The 19,226-nt window shown below is 49.4% G+C and overlaps 5 protein-coding genes across 5 annotated transcripts; 3 read left to right on the top strand and 2 right to left on the bottom strand.

Annotated features, from left to right (window-relative positions):
- Positions 1-1,578: 1,578 nt before the first annotated feature.
- TGAM01_v209387 (argininosuccinate synthase) lies at positions 1,579-4,251 on the bottom strand (the record flags this gene model as incomplete). Its single annotated transcript, XM_024550546.1, has 13 exons — positions 1,579-1,856; positions 1,907-1,999; positions 2,047-2,108; positions 2,186-2,363; positions 2,433-2,509; positions 2,694-2,879; positions 2,957-3,053; positions 3,184-3,270; positions 3,331-3,364; positions 3,419-3,703; positions 4,021-4,061; positions 4,154-4,167; positions 4,226-4,251. The coding sequence occupies 13 exons, from the start codon at positions 4,249-4,251 to the stop codon at positions 1,579-1,581; spliced, it is 1,458 nt and encodes a 485-aa protein (XP_024404722.1).
- Positions 4,252-6,073: 1,822 nt separating this feature from the next.
- On the top strand, positions 6,074-6,583 carry TGAM01_v209386 (hypothetical protein; the record flags this gene model as incomplete). Its single annotated transcript, XM_024550545.1, has 2 exons — positions 6,074-6,361; positions 6,443-6,583. 2 exons carry the CDS (start codon positions 6,074-6,076, stop codon positions 6,581-6,583), a joined length of 429 nt encoding a protein of 142 aa, XP_024404721.1.
- Positions 6,584-7,547: 964 nt separating this feature from the next.
- Positions 7,548-8,661, top strand: TGAM01_v209385 (hypothetical protein; the record flags this gene model as incomplete). The annotated part of the gene is made up of 2 exons (XM_018805795.2): positions 7,548-7,909; positions 8,007-8,661. The coding sequence occupies 2 exons, from the start codon at positions 7,548-7,550 to the stop codon at positions 8,659-8,661; spliced, it is 1,017 nt and encodes a 338-aa protein (XP_018660985.2).
- Positions 8,662-11,026: 2,365 nt separating this feature from the next.
- Positions 11,027-14,214, top strand: TGAM01_v209384 (hypothetical protein; the record flags this gene model as incomplete). The annotated part of the gene is made up of 6 exons (XM_018805796.2): positions 11,027-11,150; positions 11,244-11,473; positions 11,565-12,162; positions 12,235-12,359; positions 12,419-12,669; positions 12,735-14,214. The coding sequence occupies 6 exons, from the start codon at positions 11,027-11,029 to the stop codon at positions 14,212-14,214; spliced, it is 2,808 nt and encodes a 935-aa protein (XP_018660986.2).
- A 1,166-nt stretch (positions 14,215-15,380) lies between these two features.
- On the bottom strand, positions 15,381-19,010 carry TGAM01_v209383 (DNA polymerase theta subunit; the record flags this gene model as incomplete). Its single annotated transcript, XM_024550544.1, has 12 exons — positions 15,381-15,415; positions 15,509-15,614; positions 15,711-15,795; positions 15,859-15,963; positions 16,038-16,265; positions 16,337-16,780; positions 16,842-17,069; positions 17,129-17,232; positions 17,398-17,829; positions 17,890-18,072; positions 18,137-18,414; positions 18,476-19,010. The coding sequence occupies 12 exons, from the start codon at positions 19,008-19,010 to the stop codon at positions 15,381-15,383; spliced, it is 2,763 nt and encodes a 920-aa protein (XP_024404720.1).
- Positions 19,011-19,226: the final 216 nt, after the last annotated feature.

Below are 19,226 nucleotides of genomic sequence, written 5' to 3'. Positions count from 1 at the left end.
GCATGTCATTTGCTGCTGTGTAACCATCGGTGGTGAACTGACTGCAACCTGTTTCATTGGCACAATACGGGGTAAGCAGCCCATAGCACCAGTTCCAGAAGCATTGCCCGCCGCGACTGCAGAATTATAGCGGAACCTGCCTGTAGGTACCGTACCGCATCGCGTGGCGGGCGCCCTTGTTAGCTCAGCGTACTGCCAGTACTGGTGTCCTCTTAATATATAAAGACTAGTAGGAAGCTATAGTATTCCCTTTAGAATTTTATAGGGAATATTCCTTAAAAATATTAAGAAATATTTTAAAAACTTACTAAGAATATCTTTATAAGGAATTTCCTTAAAAAAGTAAAAGATAGTTAAATAAATAAATAAATAATTCATATTTTTTTTTATTTTACTTTTACTATAAGTATATTTTATAATAATTAATTTATAATATTCTTAGGAATTCTTTTAAGAAAAAAAAATTTTAATAAAGCCGATGAACTGGCAGAGTCCGGTTTCAAAGGGAATGAGATGTATGAAAGGTTCTGGGAAAGGTTTGGCGATAACTGCAGTTTCGCTTAAAAGAAGACTTGCAGCAAGGATGAAGAAAAAAAAAGGAAGCAGACCCCTCATTGCGAGTATCAAACAGCTGATGAACTCCGAAAGAAACCAGTTTTGTGCAGGAATGTATGCATAACAACATGCGGCAAGCCAAAATCATAACCCATTTTAGACGGGAGTTTGGAGATGGTCGATCTGACTGGTCAATCTGTGCTGCGCGGAGCAGGTTGGTGGAGGCGAAGGATGATGCTGAGGACTAGGTCACAGGTATACACCACTTGCAAAGGCACCAGGCAGCATAGGACCATTCACGGTCGGTTTCTCGTTTCCTTGTTCAGTTGATTTTATGAGGAAGAGCTTGGTGGGTTGGGTTAATTTTCTGCTAGGAAGCAATTGTGCGGAGTGGGGGTTCGTTTGTGGCGGTCTCCCTGTAGAGTCAATCTTTTCCCTTGTGAAAAATAGAAATAAGTGTAGTTGAAGCTATCGCCACTCGAAGGTTCTTACGAGGCTTGCGTCACCATCATTCACGTTCAACCTTCTCCTCAGAATAGCTCCCGGGGAGTTTATATTCTAACTACCTAGTAGGGTCATAAATTGCCACTTGCTCCTGCAACGGCATGGCAAAGCTCACAAGTAACAAAGACGCTAAGGGGACCGTCACTGAGTCCAATCCCCTGAGCAGCAGCCTGCCCAAACCGGCGACAGCGGCTCCGGAGACAGGCCCATCCTTCCGAGAGGTCTTCTCCGAGCCATCAACACAGATTGTCGGCAACATAGATGGATGGATCCTTACCTACACATGTAGTATATGATCCCCCGACTACGATGTAGCGAGTGCGTGCGTGCATGTATTCAGTAATTCATGACTTCATAGACCAATTTGGAGTTCCCGCTATATAATTTCTGACTGCATCTTTTATCCCTGAGTTAGGATAATTGCACCCAAGTCATAGCACTCTTTTATTGCACCTCTATAAACCTCCTCCCCGTTCATCAAAGTAGAGAGAGGCCAAGGCAGCGGCTCCTCTATGCGCCCTAAACCAGGGGTTCGCCATGTTGGATCTTGGCCGCGCCATACTTCTCCAGGCGAATCGCCTGGATGGCAATGAAGCCACTGGTATCCTCTGGGCTAAATCCCTCGAGAGTATCCATACTTGCCTGTTCCTCACTGTACAGGTTGCTGTCCGGCGCAGAGCGGGAAAGGACATGAGCTGCTCCCTTGTATACCATCATGTTGACTGTGCCATTCACATGCTTCTGGCTGTAGATGATGGAGTTTTCGAGGAGCTCACGCTCGGGGGAGAAGTACATGCCTAAGACATTTGTTAGACAGGACCGTCAAGATTATCCAAAGAAGATATACCATTGTAGAGGCACTGGGACCACTCGTTTCCGATCCAGGACATAATTGCGCGAACCTTGGAGTCCACGGTCATGCCTTCGAGATCAACGTGGGCTTTGGGTTGTTAGCTTCATCGATTGAGGGGTAGAATTCTCACTTACCTAGACGCAGCACCGTATGGGCTGGGGCATCGTAGCAGCCTCGGCTCTTCAATCCGATAAAGCTTGTGATTTTGTCAGTACAAGATCGAGTCTTGGGGGGAGGGGGGTGCTGATAATGGCGGCAGGGATAGTAAAATACCGAGATTCGACGATATCAACTCGACCGACGCCGTTGGCGCCTGCAATCTCATTGAGCTTCTTGAAGAGCTCGACTGAGTTGGTGTAGGTTTCACCGCCTTCCACATCAAGCTTGACGGGGATGCCGGCCTTGAAGGTGACAGAGAACTTGGTCGGAACATCGGGCGCATCGAGCGGGTCTGGGTAGCGCAAGAATTAGCTCGGGAGTCTACCGCGGTGAACCGGAGCCAGTGTAGTATATTACATACCAACAGATTTGGTCCAGACATCCTTGGGCGCAACCATCTCGGGCTTTTCGAGGATGCCCGATTCGGCTGAGGTATGTCTTGTATACTTGTTAGTTTTACTTGAACTCCCTCATGGTAATGGGAAGAAAGGTGAAGTAGAGGGTGGTGAAGGAGAGAAGAAATAGCTGTAAAAAGCAGTATAGTTGAGGAAGACAAAAAGGGAGGCCATCGTTAAGTTGACAAGCCTCCAGAAGTCCCTTTCTAGTTTGAAAGACTACTTACGCCAGGTTGGCATCGAGACTCCAGGGAGACTTGGGAGAGGACGAAACTGGGATGTTGTTCTCGGCGGCAAACTTCAGGAGGTCTTGTCGGCCCTGGAAGCGGTTGAAGAACTTCGGCATGCGCCACGGGGCGATGATAGACACAGTAGGATCGAGTGCTCGCCAAGCTAATTCAAACCTAACCTGGCTTGATGAATGTTAGCATCCGTAACAATTGTGATGTTTGACCCCGAGTAAATGGTCATCCAATATATGTATTTTGACCACTTGATGGTGTTGAGAAACTTCCGGGCGCCGTGTGGGTCCCGGGAGCCTTCAGAGACGGGAGTGAAAGCCGATCCCGGAAGGTCATCATTGTTCGCTGCGAAGGTCAGGATCGCAGCTGCCGATGAAAGGTTGCCAAGGCTGCTGGCAGAGGTCAGGCTGACCTTTGCCAGCTACGGTCCTGGTCTTCACAGCTAGCTATGATGACCTTAACCAGCAGCTCTGACCTTTGTGACTGCGGTCCTCGCAGCTGTGATGACCTTCACCGGCAGCCTGGTCTTTGCCAGTACTGCTCCCGGCCAGCAGCTCTGCTCCTGGCCTAGTATAGCCATACCATCAAGGGGACCAAATATATAAATGGGGTGGCCATCTACCTAGGGCCATGGTTTTTGCAAGAACATACTCATTCTACTCGCAGTTAGTAGAGATCCAATAAAGATTTGGGAGGTAGATTCGACTCACCCCCTTGCCAGTGCATCCGTGGCTGAGAATCTTGCAGTTGTACTTTTGGGCGGTGCGGACGAGGGCGCGTGCCAATACTGGCCGAGCAAGACTGGTTCCGAGAAGATATCGGTCCTCGTAAATGGCATTGCATTGGATGCCACGGAAAACAAGTTCCTCAAGGAACTCCTGCTGAAGGTCATCGATCACCATGCGCTCGGCACCGAGAGCCAGAGCCTTCTTCTCGACGGCGGCCCAGTCCTCGTCCTGGCCGACGTTGCCGAGATAAGCAACCACGGTGTAGCCCTATAAACAGAATACATTAGCAACATGATTTCCAGAGTTTTCCTGTATCATTCGTCTGGCACCATCGCTCTGGTCGAGTTGTGATAACGGAAAGAATGGTGCAGTACAGGGTGATGAAACAGAGAGAAAAAACAGCCGACAAGAGCGTTGCTATGCTTCGCAACCAAAAACACTTGTAAAAAGCAGTATAATGATGGGAAGAATGATGCAGTATAGGGTGATAAAGGAGAGAGGAAAAAATAGCCATATGAAGCAGAGTTGAAGAAGACAAAAAGTGAGGCTTTCGTCAAGTTAACCAAGCCTCGAAACAAACCGACCTCATTAATAAGATACCGGAGTATAACGGATGTGTCTAGGCCTGTGCTGTATTAGAATTCGTCAAAAGATTCGAGGTCGGAGAGAAGAGGTCGGAGAGTGTGGTGGGCGGAGGTCAGCGAGGGTAGCACGCACCTCCAGAGTAGGCACTGGAACAGGTCAGCTCAGCTCAAGTTGCACCACCAAATCAAACATTGTATCTCTTACAGGCAGACTCGTTTGTCGTCAGACATCTTGTACGGCGTTGATTAGAAGCGTAGAGAGACAATGGCAGCAGGAGAATGTGGCAGTAGGAAGAGTTGAAGGGGGAATTATAAAAGCTTCAAATTTTCTTGCTTTTCTTGCCAATAGAGTGACTCAATTCCCCTACCCCACCTTAGTACCTACGTACCTACTAAGTAGGTACAGGTAGCTCAATGAGGGGTGGTGGGTGGTCAAGTGCACCCAATGCACGCTAAATGGTAGCTGAAGCACCCGACATCGGATCTCCTATCGGGTGCCCACCGCCTCAAATTTGGGCTATCACACAGCTTTTTTGATATCATGATAAGAGCGATCACTCTTTCGTTGAATACATTGCGCCCTTACTACCCATGGGGAAGGCCGGTTTCGGGTCCGGCGGTTGCCATCGTCACATCCTGAAACTTTTGTATTGTGGAATCGAGCGTAGACAATCGCAGTGAGTATGGAGTCATAAATCAAGCTTTCTTGATGCGACTCAGCCGTAGCAACTACCAGCAGACAGGCGGCTACCCAAGGTAACTGCGAGAATCACAGGTCGCTCAAGGGACCTCGAAGACAGTGGCAAGGTCATTTCTCTTTGTTAATCACAATGCTCGAGAAAGGATAGGAGGACTGGAGTAAGGGAGAGGGAGAGGGAGAGGGAGAGGAGAAAAAGAAAAAGAAAAACAAGACCCTCACGAGCAAATACAAAGATAAAGATGAGAGGGAGGGGATTAGGGTTCATTCCGCGTGCTAGCCCATTCAATGTACCAGCCCATCCCATGTGCTAGCCCAATCAATATGCTGGCTCTGTAACAGGAACAGTGACACGGACAGCTAGTCAACAAGAAAGGTGCCTCTGAATTCAGGTCAAGACTAAAGCTTGACCTCCTTGTCTAAGGACTAGGTACGAAACGGTCCCTAAGTATCTACGATTCTTCCCCGAATCGATGACTGTAGTACAGACTTCCTATGACACCTTCTTTGCCTACGGGCGCATTGCCGTTCTGACGTAACCCTAAGCATTTGCCGTCGGGAGACGCTCACAACCTGCGATGGTGGAAACGTGCGATTATTCTGACAGAAATGAGTGTGTGAGGATGAACCGATAGAGGACGAGGAAGAGAAGTGAGCGAGCGCAAGGCGCAGAGGGCCTCGCAGCCCTTTAATCGGGGAGGCCATTCCGACCATTCTAACCCCCGACGGCCACTTCTGGACGCTGGATGAGCACATTGTGGATAACAGGAAGCGCGAAGCAGGAAGATGGAAGACGAACGATGTCAGAGCTGGGGGCTCGGATGGAGGGGACAAGAACTGGTCCCTGGAAAAATGGGCCCATGTGCGCTTTGTCCCACCACAGAACGCGTGCAGGAGCTGGGCAGAGAAGTACTACTAGTATATATAATACCTGCCCCGCGACCTCTGTTGCTTGGTTCCCCTCTATGCTAGAGCCCACTAAAATTGTAGCAGTTTCCGCCGGATTTGGTGGTCTCGACAGCGCTCCCTGCATTTATATAGTATACTAACTACTTAAAGACTATAGTTAAGTAGACTTAGAGCATACCGAATTATAAGAAGCTAGCTAATATAAGCACAGTTAGGATAATCCACGCAACATATATGCTCCGGAGTACCTAATCAAGATCCAGGACCCTGGGGTGGAGAATACAGAAGCGCCATCAGTGCTCACCGCCTTGGCCCCGCATCTGCAAGTGTCTGCGCCAAAAAAAAAAGTAGACGAAAAAAAAAGAAAAGCTTCACGAACCAGCGCGAGAAGCGACAATCTCAAACGTCACTTGATCTCCAGTTCACCAGGGATCCAGGCAAGACAAGATGTCCACAATGGAGGGATCAACCGACAAGGTGGCTGAAAAGTCAACAAAGCCGCTTGGCATGCGCAAAAACGGTATGCGCTGTGCAGCCCTGCGCTTCATCATCAACGATGGCTCTTTGCTAACATTTTTGGGTCTACAAGGAAAACAATGGCATGCACCAAAGAAGGCTTTTCGCCCGACCAAAGGCCTGTCTTCCTACGAACAGCGGACGAAGGAGCGTGCCGCAATGGCCCAGATGAAGGCCAAGGAGAAGGAGATGAAGGAGGAGAAGGAGGAAGTGCGCCAGGTATGTGGTGGTGGTGACCTGTGTCTTTTTTGGAGAAGACGCTCTCTTTTCATCCGCCCACTTTACTCACAAGATTTACAGCGTCGAATTCAAGCAATCAAAGACAAGCGCACAAGAAAGGAAGAGAAGGAACGATACGAGAAGATGGCCGAGAAGATGCACCGCAAGCGAGTGGAGCGAGTGAAGCGCAAGGAGAAGCGAAACAAGCTCCTCAACTCATGAGGCAAAGCTACGCTCACGCCGAAGGACATGGGCATACATTGCATCGGCAGCGTCATGCAGATTCTTGCGAAATGCTTACAATGGATACACGCTGCAGCACGGCCATGGAAGCAGCTCGCAGCCGGACGGGGGGTCGCAGCAACATCTCCTCACCGCCATCAACTTTGGCCACTCAGCCAGCACTCGTGGCAGTCTGCATCTCTTACCTCGTGTCTTGCTTTTTCCTCATTCTACAGCAATACGGGGCCAGCTCTTGAGGGTGCGCTCTACTTCATACCAGCATGGCCTTGTGCTTGATTTGCTGAACCCAAAATTTGTGTGACTTTGCTGGGATTGCTTTGTTTCGAGTTGCGTTGGCTTTTGGTGGTCATGAACAAATAGGAACAGTTGGCATTGTATTTACCCTGCATCCTACGTGCTGTTGCCACCAAATGCCTTGGTGGTGATGGTCATGGTCGATGGTAGGTATATGCATGCTGATTTTTCCTCATTTCCATTTTTTTGGACATTTTGCATCGCATGGAGTTGGGAGGACATTGATACTATACTAAGGTAGCACAAGGTTTAAACAGACCTGTAGAAATGACGATATTTCGAGCATAAGATGAAAGAAATGCAATCAAATTCAACATGAAACGACGCACACAAGCGATGATGTGCAGAATCTAGTGAAATTAGTACTTCTAGTGTTCAATGACTTTGATGCTTGCTGATATTATTTTCATTTCGCATTGTATTGCTGTATTCGGCTTTGTATTGCAGATTACAGCGTGTAGATTGCTAGCACCCAAGCTGCGGCATGTGAATGCTTTGTCGTCATTCGCGTGCTGGCCGCGGCCCCACCTAAATTGGTCCTGGCTCCGGCCGCATGTTCACATCAGCTTTTTGTGGATAATGCATGCATGCACGATGCTTGAACCAGAAAGGGGGTCCCCTTCTTACTCGTGCGGTCCAGCCAGCGGCAATGACGACCCGAAATCCGATGGAGCCTGCAGCTCCAATCACGCTGCCGCCCGGGTCCAGGCGGCATCGCGTCCAGCGGTCGCTGACGGATGTCATCTTGACCAACAAACTCCACCGCGCGAGGACGCTGGATGATGCCGATATACCGTCGACACAGACGATGCGGCGCTCGATAGACGTACCGCGGTCGGAGGCCGTGACCCCGATCCTCAGCCCGATCCAGAGCCGGCGAGCGAGCCTGTTGTCGCCGTCCCTGGGCGAGGACAAGCTGGACTTGATACGGGGCGTCAAGGAGAAGGAGAAGCTCCAGGGCGAGCAAGAGAAGAAGAAGGAGAAGAAGGAGAAGCTCTCTCCCAACACCGAGTAAGACACGACATACCACAGACACAAGCAGCTTCTCTCTCACACACACTCGCGCATACACATGTCTGCTATTTCGCATGCTAATTCATTTGTTCAGCGGTTTAAAGCAGTCTGTCGTCGACCTCCACAACTTCTCGGCCGAAGTCTCTCAGCAAGTAGAGCAGATTCACCATGTACTGCTGGAAAAGACGAACGGCCTGCAGGTCATGGTCAAGGCCCTAAAGGATCTTGCGCAGGCGTCGTGTGACCTCCAGGTGGGATTTGACAGGGCGGCGCGAGAGCTTGAAACGGACATTACAAATCAGATATACAACATCGGGCACTTTGATTCACAGAAGTCCACCATCGATGCTCTACAGAGTCGCGTCAACGAGGGAAGGCAAAGCGTCAACGAGCTGGCAGCGCGAGTGGATAAGGTCCGAAAACTCGTCGAGGGCTGGGAGCGCGCAGATAGGGCGTGGCAGGAGAAAACGCGCAAACGGCTGAGAATCACCTGGGCGGCGCTATCTCTTGTTATTTGCCTCGTTACCCTCCTCTTTATGATTTTCAACTACAGTTCCCAGAACGCTGAACTGAACACTGAGCCGGCTGCTCGGGGCGTGTGGAGAAATACCACGCCGGAGCTTGAGATACATCATGACGCCAGGCAGAGTCTTCCCACAAGCAGGAGCAACGACAGGTCAGAGGCAAAGCTGGCATGGGAAGCACCACTAGCGGACGAGGAGCCATTGCGCATATTCGACGAACTGTAACCTGACCAACTGAGACGTTGAATTGTCGGATCGTTCATCAACACTGTACGGAGCAACACGCCGATACGCACAGAAGCCATCGCACTGTTTTTCTTGCCCGCCAAGGCGCATAAACGGCCAAGGCCCTTGGGAGGCATCGGGTGAGGCTGCGCCATCAAGATTTACACGCCAATAGCCCGGGACGGGAAACGCCTTAGACACACGAGACCAACTTGTCGGCATCACCGAGGCGCATTAGTCTAGAATATGCGGAGACGTCGCACTGCTTTGTGCACCTCCCGCTTCACTGCCACAGTGGAGCGAACCAGCCAAAGCAGTGAGGGTCGTGCGCGTTGCTACTCGGCCACTATTGCGGCGCGCTTAGAGCTGCTCTGCTATTGGGCTTTGCAGCAGTTTCCTTTGAACAAAAGAGCTGAGCTCCTCTCTCTCTCTCTAAATGGGGAGATGTTGGTTTTTGAGGGCAACAGTGGGCTGGGGGGGCGTGCAAAAGCCACGAAAGCTCTTTGCCCAATTGCATCTCTTGCACAGCAGAGCCTCTTATTACGAGGCCATCATGTAACGCCTCAAGACCGGTTCACTGCATGTGGGTATCTGAGGAGCGGTGAAGTAGGCCGTCTTTAAGGACAGGTTTTATCGTCCACACTGCAAATCATTTGTCGGTCGTCCCGGCGAGAACAGGATGATTGGCATCTGGCTCAAGAGTCGGCGGTTTGAGAATCATTTTACTGCGGGGAGTTAATAACACTACGTGTTACCCTCAGACGGTTTCATAGGCACAGAAAGGGTAATTTCATATGGGGATTTCTTTAGGGCGAGGCTGGTTATAGAACTTTTGTATAATAAGCGTGGTAGTATATACTAGTAGCTATAAACACAATGCACATATTCATATTACCTGAAGAAGTAATGTAGTACTCCGTAGGATCTGCATTTTGAAAGGATATCCGGTCTTATGTCGGCCATTCTAAGACATGACTCTTTCCCACTCAGGTACCCGGAACGAAACCGAGGTATTGCTGGCCGGACGCAAGTCTCTTGTCGTTGGTCAAGCTGTCACTTGGCGCCAAGGATCGCGGTTTGTCCGGTCAACCGGCATACTTTGTCACACAGCCATATGGGGTTTCTACAGGCGCTTGGACAAGTCAATGGCAAATGGGATTGGAGTTCAGTCAGAGGAGAAGTCGATGGAGAAGTCTAGTAGGTCGTAATACTACTAAAAGATCAAACATAAGAAGAAGAAAAGGAATGTTCATTTCTCCATTTTAGGCGAAATTAATAATCATTTCCTCTTTGCGCTCCTAAACTCAACTTGGCCTTTAAGCTTCCCTTTCTTCTTCTTGGTGTAGATGACTTGGGGCTAACGGATGAGATTCACTGCAATCAGCCTAGAGTGGTAGATATAGGATTATTTGAAAGTTTCTCTGACTCAATGACTGATTTTTGTTCTCGGCATGTGGCTTGGAGCATCTTGGCGGTGACTCTCTATTGCTGCTATCGATATGGCTACCCTGTATTTTTTGACCAGGTTTCTTGGCTGCGGGCCGGTGATGTCATGCTGAAGCTATGATTTATGCCTCGAAAAGACTTGATAGAGTGATGAGAGTTTCTGAGCCTCGAGACGATGGAATCAGTCTATGGAATTCATCCGGAAATAGGCGTTTCTTGTCTTTTTCTCCCCTATAGCTAGCTGTACAATAGGCCACTGGATTCCAACTGAGGTGTAGCGACAGAGGTGGCTTGACGCTGCGGACCAACGTCATATCCAGAGATGCTGCTATCCGCGCCCGCCAATGGCTACACTCAGAGTGCGCCCATGCGGTGGTCCCTGCAACTGCCCAGAAGTGCAGCAGACGCGATGGCCATAATATGGGGCCAAGGAGGCTGTGTGCTTTGACAGATACTGCTAGGATTTGTCTTTGATATTCTCCCTGTGAAACACTTTCTTGTCCTGCGCAGGCACCGCCATCGTCCACGTCTCAGCACCTTCAACGTGATAGTGGGCGTTGAATAAAACTCGACTCTCTCCCCATTTCCTCTCCGCAATCGCACTTGCGCTTGGCAGTTTTGCTTTGCTTGCGCCCTGCTATTTAGGCGAACCCGCTGTCCGTCCGTCTCGTCGAGCTTACTATACAGCGCTTACCCGCACAATCGCGCTACGGCAGCACTTTATTAGCTTAGTACCCCGCCGGAATTCAACTGGGGCTGCCTCAGAAACGGACTGACCTTGGAGATCTGTCGTCATTCGAACCTGCGAGCGAGCGATCGAGGCCTTTACTTTTCCTCTTCCCGTTCTTCTTCTGCCTGTTTCTCCTGATCTTCAGGAACGCTTCGTTATCTTCTCCCTTTGCCGGGCTAGATTTGCGCCATGACAGCCCCCGAGGAAGGATTGCCCGATGGCGCTGCTGCTGCTGTTTCTCTGCCCATTCGCGAAAACGGCTCTGGCGCAGCGCTGACGTCGAGCAATGCGCTGACAGGAAAACAGGAGCACTGTAAGTTTTCTCCCAGCTGAGCCGTGAACGTCTGCTGAAAGGCTTCTCCTCTATGCTGAATCTCAAGCTAATCATCGGGTTGATACTGCACAGACTTGAAGAGAGAACTCATTTCCGACCAGGTCAAATGGGAGATCAGCGAGCTCAATTCCCCCACGGCGTTGCAGCGCTTCGGCGCGCCGTTCAAGTCGGAGCAGGGCGAAGTGCCTCCTCAGGAATCCGAGCTCCCCATCCTGCGGTACATCTTCGTCAAGCATATCCGCGACTTTCCGTTTCTGGATAAGGCGAAGGAGAAGGAGTTTTGGCAAGACAAGCTCCAAGTCGTACGTTGCGCCATCTTTGCCATCTTTGCCCAAGGGCTGCTGCTGCTCTGCGGGCTTTGAATAAAACTCTTTGCTAACATTTAAATGGCAGTTCCTCGAATCGTTTGCGACGAAACAGATATCCTCTTCCGAGGACCGTTTGGAAGAGACGAAGCGACGGAAGCTGGCTATCAAGGCGCAGAAGCTCGTTGAGCTGATGATGGTCTCGGGCATCCCCACCTCGTCCGGATTCGAAGAGCGCATCAAGTTTTCAGAAATCGAGATTGTAGACAGCAATGCTATTGATAGGGGCGTCATGAACACCCTTCCCGAGGGAAACTACATCAACGGCTGGGACGTAAATGTTGCCGGAGTTCGCGTTACCTCGGTCAAGCGCAATATCAGATATCACAAGCACGCCGAGTTCATTCTTCGAATTAAGAGGAAAGGAGAGCTGGAACACTTCGTCGGGCGTAGATATGGCGATTTCAGCAAGCTACACCGAAAACTGCGCACCGAGCTGCCTGGCAGGGTGTTGCCTACGCTGCCGAAAAAGAATAAGACAGATACAAGAGCTAGCGGACTGCTCACAAGTTTTACCAGCGCGGCAAACGATTCCGATGATTCCTCTGCGTCGTCTATATCGACCCGTAGAACGAGGCAATCCCAAAACTTCGGCGGTGCGTCGTCGCTGCTAACTGCTTCCAGTGGTATGTATTCAGCGGTGCTTTTTCTCTCTTGACGGGAGCGAGGGCGACAAATGATACTAACTGTTCCAATAGCTGCGCGTGGCACAGGATCCATCAGATCAGCTAGATCTAGCCGCTCGAAGAAGGGAACTTCCCCTCGACCATCCGTGGATGGTCCGCTGAGCCCGAGATTTGCAACTCCTGATGGAAACAAGGAGGTTAGTGAATGCTACCTTTGCAGAGTCTCTGAATTGTTGAAAGACTGACGTAGTTATAGTTTGTACTTTGGCGAGAGAACCAAAGAATATCCCTCCGCGCATTCTTACGGTCCCTTTTGCATAATCCTCAGGTTGCCAATACAAAGGCAATGGTAGAATTCCTCAGTGGCGATCCCATAACGCCCACCGACGAGGACGTGGATGACATAGTACGACGAAAAGCCCTTGATGAGAAGCGTATGGAAGAGCAAAAAGAGTTTTACGAAATTGCCAGAAGACGAGCTGCAGAGCTTGACGAGTATATGGAACAGTTAGTGATCCTCCAGTTTCCTGGCCATCTCTGATCGATCATTTATTGACCACTTCGATTTATAGGTTTCGAAGAGATATTGTTGAACGGAATGGCCTCACACTCCTATTCAAAGAGATTAAGGAAAAGGAGACGATTGGCGATCTTAGCATTCAGTATCGGAAATTCGCCGAATGGTTGAGGATCGAAATTGCCGCCGTCATATACCACCTTTTCTTAGCCGAAGACAACTCAGCGGATATGTTTGCGCAAGCCAAACGTATCCACTCCCTTGTTCCGTATACCGTCATCAAAAATGTCATTCGCATTGCCAACCCTGCGGCAGTCATGTCTGGAATCTTGGACATTTTCCTCGCTCAACCCTTTGGGGCTCGATCTTTAATGCAGCGCATGTTTTCACTAGCGCTGCATGATGGTATTCGAAGCTTCCAGAGATCTATTGACGCACTGGATCAAAAGATTGATGATCCTGTCTTCGTCGAGAAGATCAAGAAGTACACAGATGCCCCGGAAGACGTCAAGACGGAAATTCGTCGGCAAGCCGAAGATGAAGACCTCGATATCATCGTGGTGATTTTGAGATCGGACCTCATTGAGCCAGAATTGACGGGCGAGCAGGTCCAGCGACTGTTTAATGCATATGTCGCTTTCAACAACGCTGTCGAGAACATTGACGAAGAACTGAAACAGGGTGCTCAGCTCTTTTCATATCTCAAACAGCTTCTCAAGCTTTGCACGCGACACAGAGATAAGACCATGCTGCTACAACTGATTGAGGAGTCGGTGACGCTGAAACTCTTTAGAGACTTGTTCACCATCTTCTACGAGCCCCTCGTGAGGGTATACAAGTCGGCTAATGTATACGGCAGCGTCACTGATTTTGCCGTTTTCATCGATGACATGATCAAGGTCATCGAGAAGTGCAGAGAAGCCGATGCGTCTGCGGATCCTAATCAAACGGTCCAAGCGTTTATCGATCTGTGCGCCAGGCATGAGCATAACTTTTACAAATTTGTCCATGAGATCCATACGCACGATAACGGCCTCTTTACTCAACTTATGGAGTGGATAGAGGGCATTTTGGAGTTCCTCCGCAAGGGCCCCAAGAACGGGACGCTGAACGTCAATGCCTTGTTCGAGGGTGGTGTCAGCAGTGGCATCATCGACAAGGAAAAGGCAGTTGCTGAAATTGATGCTTTGATTGCCTGGCAAGAGGCGAGGAAGAAGTGGCACAGCGACAAGACACAGCAGAAGATGGCTGCGGAAGGTGCACCAGGAAGCGACATGATGCCGACCGGATTTAGTTCGTCCGATTTTGGCCTGGATGGCGAAGACCTGGAAGATTTGGCATATGACGACGGTTCGGAGTCTGAAGCAGAAGAGGTTGATGATCTGGACCCCATAGAAGCTGAGAGGCAAAGGCGGGCTAAGAGGCGAGACCGCTTACGTCGTTCAGCGGGAGAGCCTGTGAAACCGCCGGTTTCTGAAGTTCACAAGCTGAAGGAGAATTTCTTGGTCATGCTGAGGAATGTCTTGGCCGACTAGACGATACAAGAATCGACAAAAAGTTGGGGCTTGTGGAGACGAGTACAGTACATCCTGAATACGATTATCTATTTTTAGAGAGGGGCGTGAAGAAGGCCTATCTTGCTATATTTATTGCGCAAGCGACGCGTTTCGTTCCACACAAAGGGCCGATGGGGAGGAAAATCTGTATAGAGCGCAAAGTCTACTCGGGAGGAGGCGCAGATCAGATGGCTTGACTGAGAGGACACCTGGTCTCATTTTGTCTAATAAGCATGCACTGAGTTTGTAGAAGATACTTGCCGGGCCAACTTTAGTATTGTAGTATGGATTGATTAGCTTTGTATTAATCGTCTTGTATAACGCCCAACGCCCCTTTGATATGAGTGAATGTACTCCGTGACATTGACTGGTTCCATGCCCACTAAGAGAGAAAGTTGGTAGTCCCAAAAAACCGGTGGAAACTGAAATGAGCCTCTCATCAGAAAATTCTGCTCCAGTCCATCAAGATGGGGCTTTGCTGCGGCATATGTGATTTCGAAGGGGGTTATATAGCTCAAAACGAACATAAAAGCGGGAGATCGAAAAACCTCGGGTGCCTTTTCCTTTTAAAGCGATGCTGTGCTGATGGAATGAGATGTTAGCAAAATGGAAGAAGCTGAGTACCTATGCGATGGACAATAGAACGCACCTTGCTCGTTGTTTTTATATACTCATGGACATATCAAATGTACAAATGTTAATAGTGCCGCGAACATTCTCCGGGCACGAAATAATCCAATGCCATCGACGTGATCAGACAAACGTCCATCACGAAGACGGCCAGATATGCCAGAAACGGCAGATTTGCACGGCTCACCGACAAGAAGCAGTGGCAAAGCAGGGAGATGATGACCAAGACGCGTCGCAAGGATTCGACGGTTTCGCCAGTCATGGTGGCTGTATTTGATCCTTTGCGTTGTATGTGTATGTATTTAAAATCGCGAATTTTTTGAAAAGCAAGGAGTTACTAAAGGCATAATGGAGGGTTATATACTGATATATAACGAAGCAAGACCACCATTTATGCTCGTATGTGAGTAGATTCAAGTGACTTTATGAAAAATCTTATTATATCCACCTCTTACAAGTACCTACTAGTATAGCCGTATTGCCTGTAGGTATATGCAAACACAAACTACCTTGCCTTATTCCTCGGCCATTTCTGCTTGTAGTTGTACCTCTAAAGCCAATAGATAGTTAGCTAACCAAAAAACCATAACAAGTATACATGTTGTGGGCCAATATCGCGAAAGAAAAGATGCACCAAACTTACGCCACAGTCGATTTGCCGACGCAGAAATCACATTCGCCTTGGCCAGTAACTTGTCTTCGTACTTTTCATCAGCCTTTCCTTTGATTCGCAATTTATTCGGTTGGGCCTGATGGGTCAAAGACTGTTAGTTTAAAAAAAATACAAGATCGTTCTACCTTTACTCCAATCTTCTTCGGCTATCTCGTCCGAAAAGAAAGCGTACCTGCATCAAAACAAGGACCAGCTCTTTAGGATCAGCGTTCGCAATGGCGCCGACAGTTCGGTATCCGTTCTCCCAAAAGACACGCCTGGAGGAAATACGCGTAAGTACACTACATGTGTCCCTCGGGGATGGGTAACATGTTACTTACGCGGTGCGGCTTTTGATAAAGGGAATCTTAGCGAGCGCCAGGAGATCTGTCCTTGCGCCGGCCATTAATCGATCTGAGAAGTGCTCTAGAGCAGCGGCCATGATACTTCGAGTCCCGAGATTAGCTACGTCGTGAGGGATAATAGAGAAGTGAGGGGGCCCTCTTTAATCGAGACTTACCCCCATCCCATATGTTCACAAAACTTAATTATGCCTGCTGCGAAACCCTGGCAAGTCTGCGCAAGAGTCTGCACCGAGCCTCGAGGAGAGTCGTATTTTCGAGCGACCATGTGTATCGGCATCTCATTACATAAATCTCGTAGCTGAAGTGCAAGGTAGAAACGTCGATACACACGAGCCAGCTCCTTTTCTTCTGGGGTGTTTTCCCTGAGAGGTGCTCCCTGAGCACTTAAGGGGGCCTTGTGTTAGCGGGCCGTATAGAATGGAGAAAGAAGCGTAGTTGAAGAGATACTTCTTACAGTTTTTGGACGGCCGTGGGTTTAATCCCCAAGAATCCAAGGACTCGAAGCCCGCTGTCGTCCAAGGCGTCCATCTCGTTGCGAAATATCTGCCAGTTGAGTGTAATTCCAAAATCTTGAACCGGAGTAAAGACGTAGAGGATATGCATCTCCCCATCCATCACGAATGCCTTGAGTGTCTTAGTAAGTTCGGCATGTATGAAGACTCCATCATATGGATCAACTGAAGAGGCCACAATGGCTTTGCCCAGCTGTGTGGCTGTGAAACTGGAGTAGGAATCATGGACAATTAGGCCCAGGTCGTGGATTTCCTCCAGCCCTGATTTTAAGCATTCTTCCACGAATTCTCGGTCGTGAGTATAGCTGATGAGGGAATTGGAGAAATACTCTGTCAGGGACTCCGGGCTGGTCGCTAGGCGCACGGAAATCACTTCTAAGATGGCTCTAGAGGGGCAGTCAGCGAATAACGCAATGGTAGTTGGAAGCAGAATTAAAGTTGTCTTACCTTTGAACGCGCTTATTCTCAGTGTTGAGACAGCTAGCAATCTCAGGAATATCCGCATACATGAGATCCAAGACCTGCTCTAGATCGTTTTGGCGACAGCAAAGATATGTCTCGCCCACAGGTGATTTGCCCTGCCTTCCGGCGCGGCCTCTCATCTGCCGTAGCATTGAGGGACCAACAAAGTCTCGTCCCATCCTTGCGTTATGCAGTATCACTCTTCGCGCAGGGCTAGTTATGTGGTTAGCCAGTCATATTAATCACAGCATTGGCTTTTATATGGGACGCACAGGTTGATGCCCGCTGCTAGGCTGCAAGTAGCAACACACACTAGGAGAGTACCAGCATCATACGCCGCGGCAATGAGATCTCGCTCCTCGCTCGTTAAGCCGGCCTATTAGATTAGCTAACGTGTGCTTTCTTGGGGGGAGCGAAACGGTATACACACATCTTTGATAAAAATTGTAGTTAGTATCAGATTGCTATCTAGGGGAATATTGTCAAGGAAAAAAGACTTACGGTGAAATGCAACGCCATACAAGACAGTTTCCTCTAATACTGGATCAGCCCCCGTACTGAGACTTCGCAGTTCGCTCAGGAGATCCATTCGTTTGTCCATCGTTGCGCTATCCAATTCATCCGGCTGAGGCATTACTTTGCTGATCAGACGGGCGTCTGCCTCACAAATGCTTCGGCTCCCTGCGAATATTAAGGATCCGTATCCCATCACGGCGGTCTCGTGGGCCAAGGATACCACTGCGTTCATAACCGGATCTTGGAATTCCCTATGGCTGGATCCTTGAATCCATCTTGTGAATTCAACTTGTCCCTGTGAAATTTCATCGACTTTTAGATGCTTTTGAGCCGAAGCACCGTTGGAGCCGACATAGTAGACTTTCCCATCGCAGACTAGGTGTTCTTCTATCGGTATTGGCCTATATCTGGTTTCATAAGAGTGCGCTTTGAGCCACCCGGCCACCAAATTCGCATTCTAAAAAAAATTTAGACTCAGCAAAAGCGCGGTATATTGAATGTAATGCATAGGACCTACGGGAAGAGTAGCACTCATGCCAATGATCTGAATGGGCTGCTCCAAGCACAGGAGCTTGGTCGCTATCAGCTCTAGGAGATATCCGCGGTGATCATCGTCAATCATGTGAAGCTCGTCCAGGACTACGGCTCGCAATTGAGAGATGGAAGAATCTTCAATAGCGGTGTTTATGAGCATATTCGCCTAGAAGCAGAGAAAGAAGGTTAGATCTCTTGATTGGGTTTCAAGCCAGGTACAGAAAGCAAACCTTTTCCAGAGTACATATAGCAATATCAAAGTCCTGCCATGAAGATCTAATCTTGCCGCCTCCGAAAAAGCCAACAACTCTGATGGAATCTTGATCGGGGCGAGTTTGCCAGATGCTGGTAGCCTTACGCTTTTCTAGGACATCAGGGTCTAAAGTTGCACTCAGCCCCTGGACTACATTCCGCAGCCAGCGAACCTTTTCTTGCACCAGAGCAACATATGGGAGAATGAGGAGGGCCTTGGTGTCGGGCTCCTCCATTACCCTCTTAAGCATAAGCACTGGGCAAATTATCAGCTACTTAGCCCATGACTACAAGACAGATACGACAAGATGGCTCACAATCAGCAACAAGAGACTTCCCGCCACCGGTGGGAGCACAATACACCAAGTTTTTAGCACCTGTCAGCAAGCCGGGGCCCTTGAGGCAGTTTTTCTGCCATGGGTATATTTGCTTGATACCAAGCGAAGCAAAGTTATTAACAAGCTGAGGCGGGAGATTATATACTGGGTGAGCAAGATCCAGCTCATCGTCTATGGAAGAGGATGGGGTCGCAGCAAACACACGTCGCTGTGTATATTCGGAAGGGTTTTCCGGAATGTCAATCGACACAATTTTGCTAGCAGAAAGCCGAGTAGCAGTTGGAGGGGAAAAAAGAGGCGCCTTCTGGAACCGAACTGGGCCCTGAGATTTCGGCGCCGAGATGGGCATAGTCGCGGCGCCGGATATTAGAGGCAGGCTTTTCGTGTCTGCATCGTCAAGGGTCGTCGACCAGCTCCTCTTCTGGCCAGCCAGCGGCGGTCCAACAGCCCCCGTTTGCCGCTCTTGAGCCTCCTGGACGCTCGTCTTGTGCAGAAGACCTCTCATGCTCTCCATGGCTGCGGGGAAGCAGGCGGCGACATGCACCTACAAAGAAGACAGATTCATCGAAGGAAAGAGGGGAAAAAACAGAAAAGTATCAGTCAGCAATCTCATGATCCGCGTACCATATCCTCGGCGCCTTTTGACCTGGATCGGTGGTGGAGAGAGAAGCGCGCTATTGCCAGGCAGATGTGACAGGGTCGGGTCGCCACGAGTAAGACTAACACGCGA

The sequence above is a fragment of the Trichoderma gamsii genome, assembly GCF_001481775.2.
Source record: "Trichoderma gamsii strain T6085 chromosome Unknown Scaffold_45.2, whole genome shotgun sequence".
In the NCBI taxonomy this organism is placed as follows: domain Eukaryota; kingdom Fungi; phylum Ascomycota; class Sordariomycetes; order Hypocreales; family Hypocreaceae; genus Trichoderma; species Trichoderma gamsii.
Note: the sequence above shows the minus strand (reverse complement) of the source record. Positions and strands in the feature narration are given on the sequence as shown.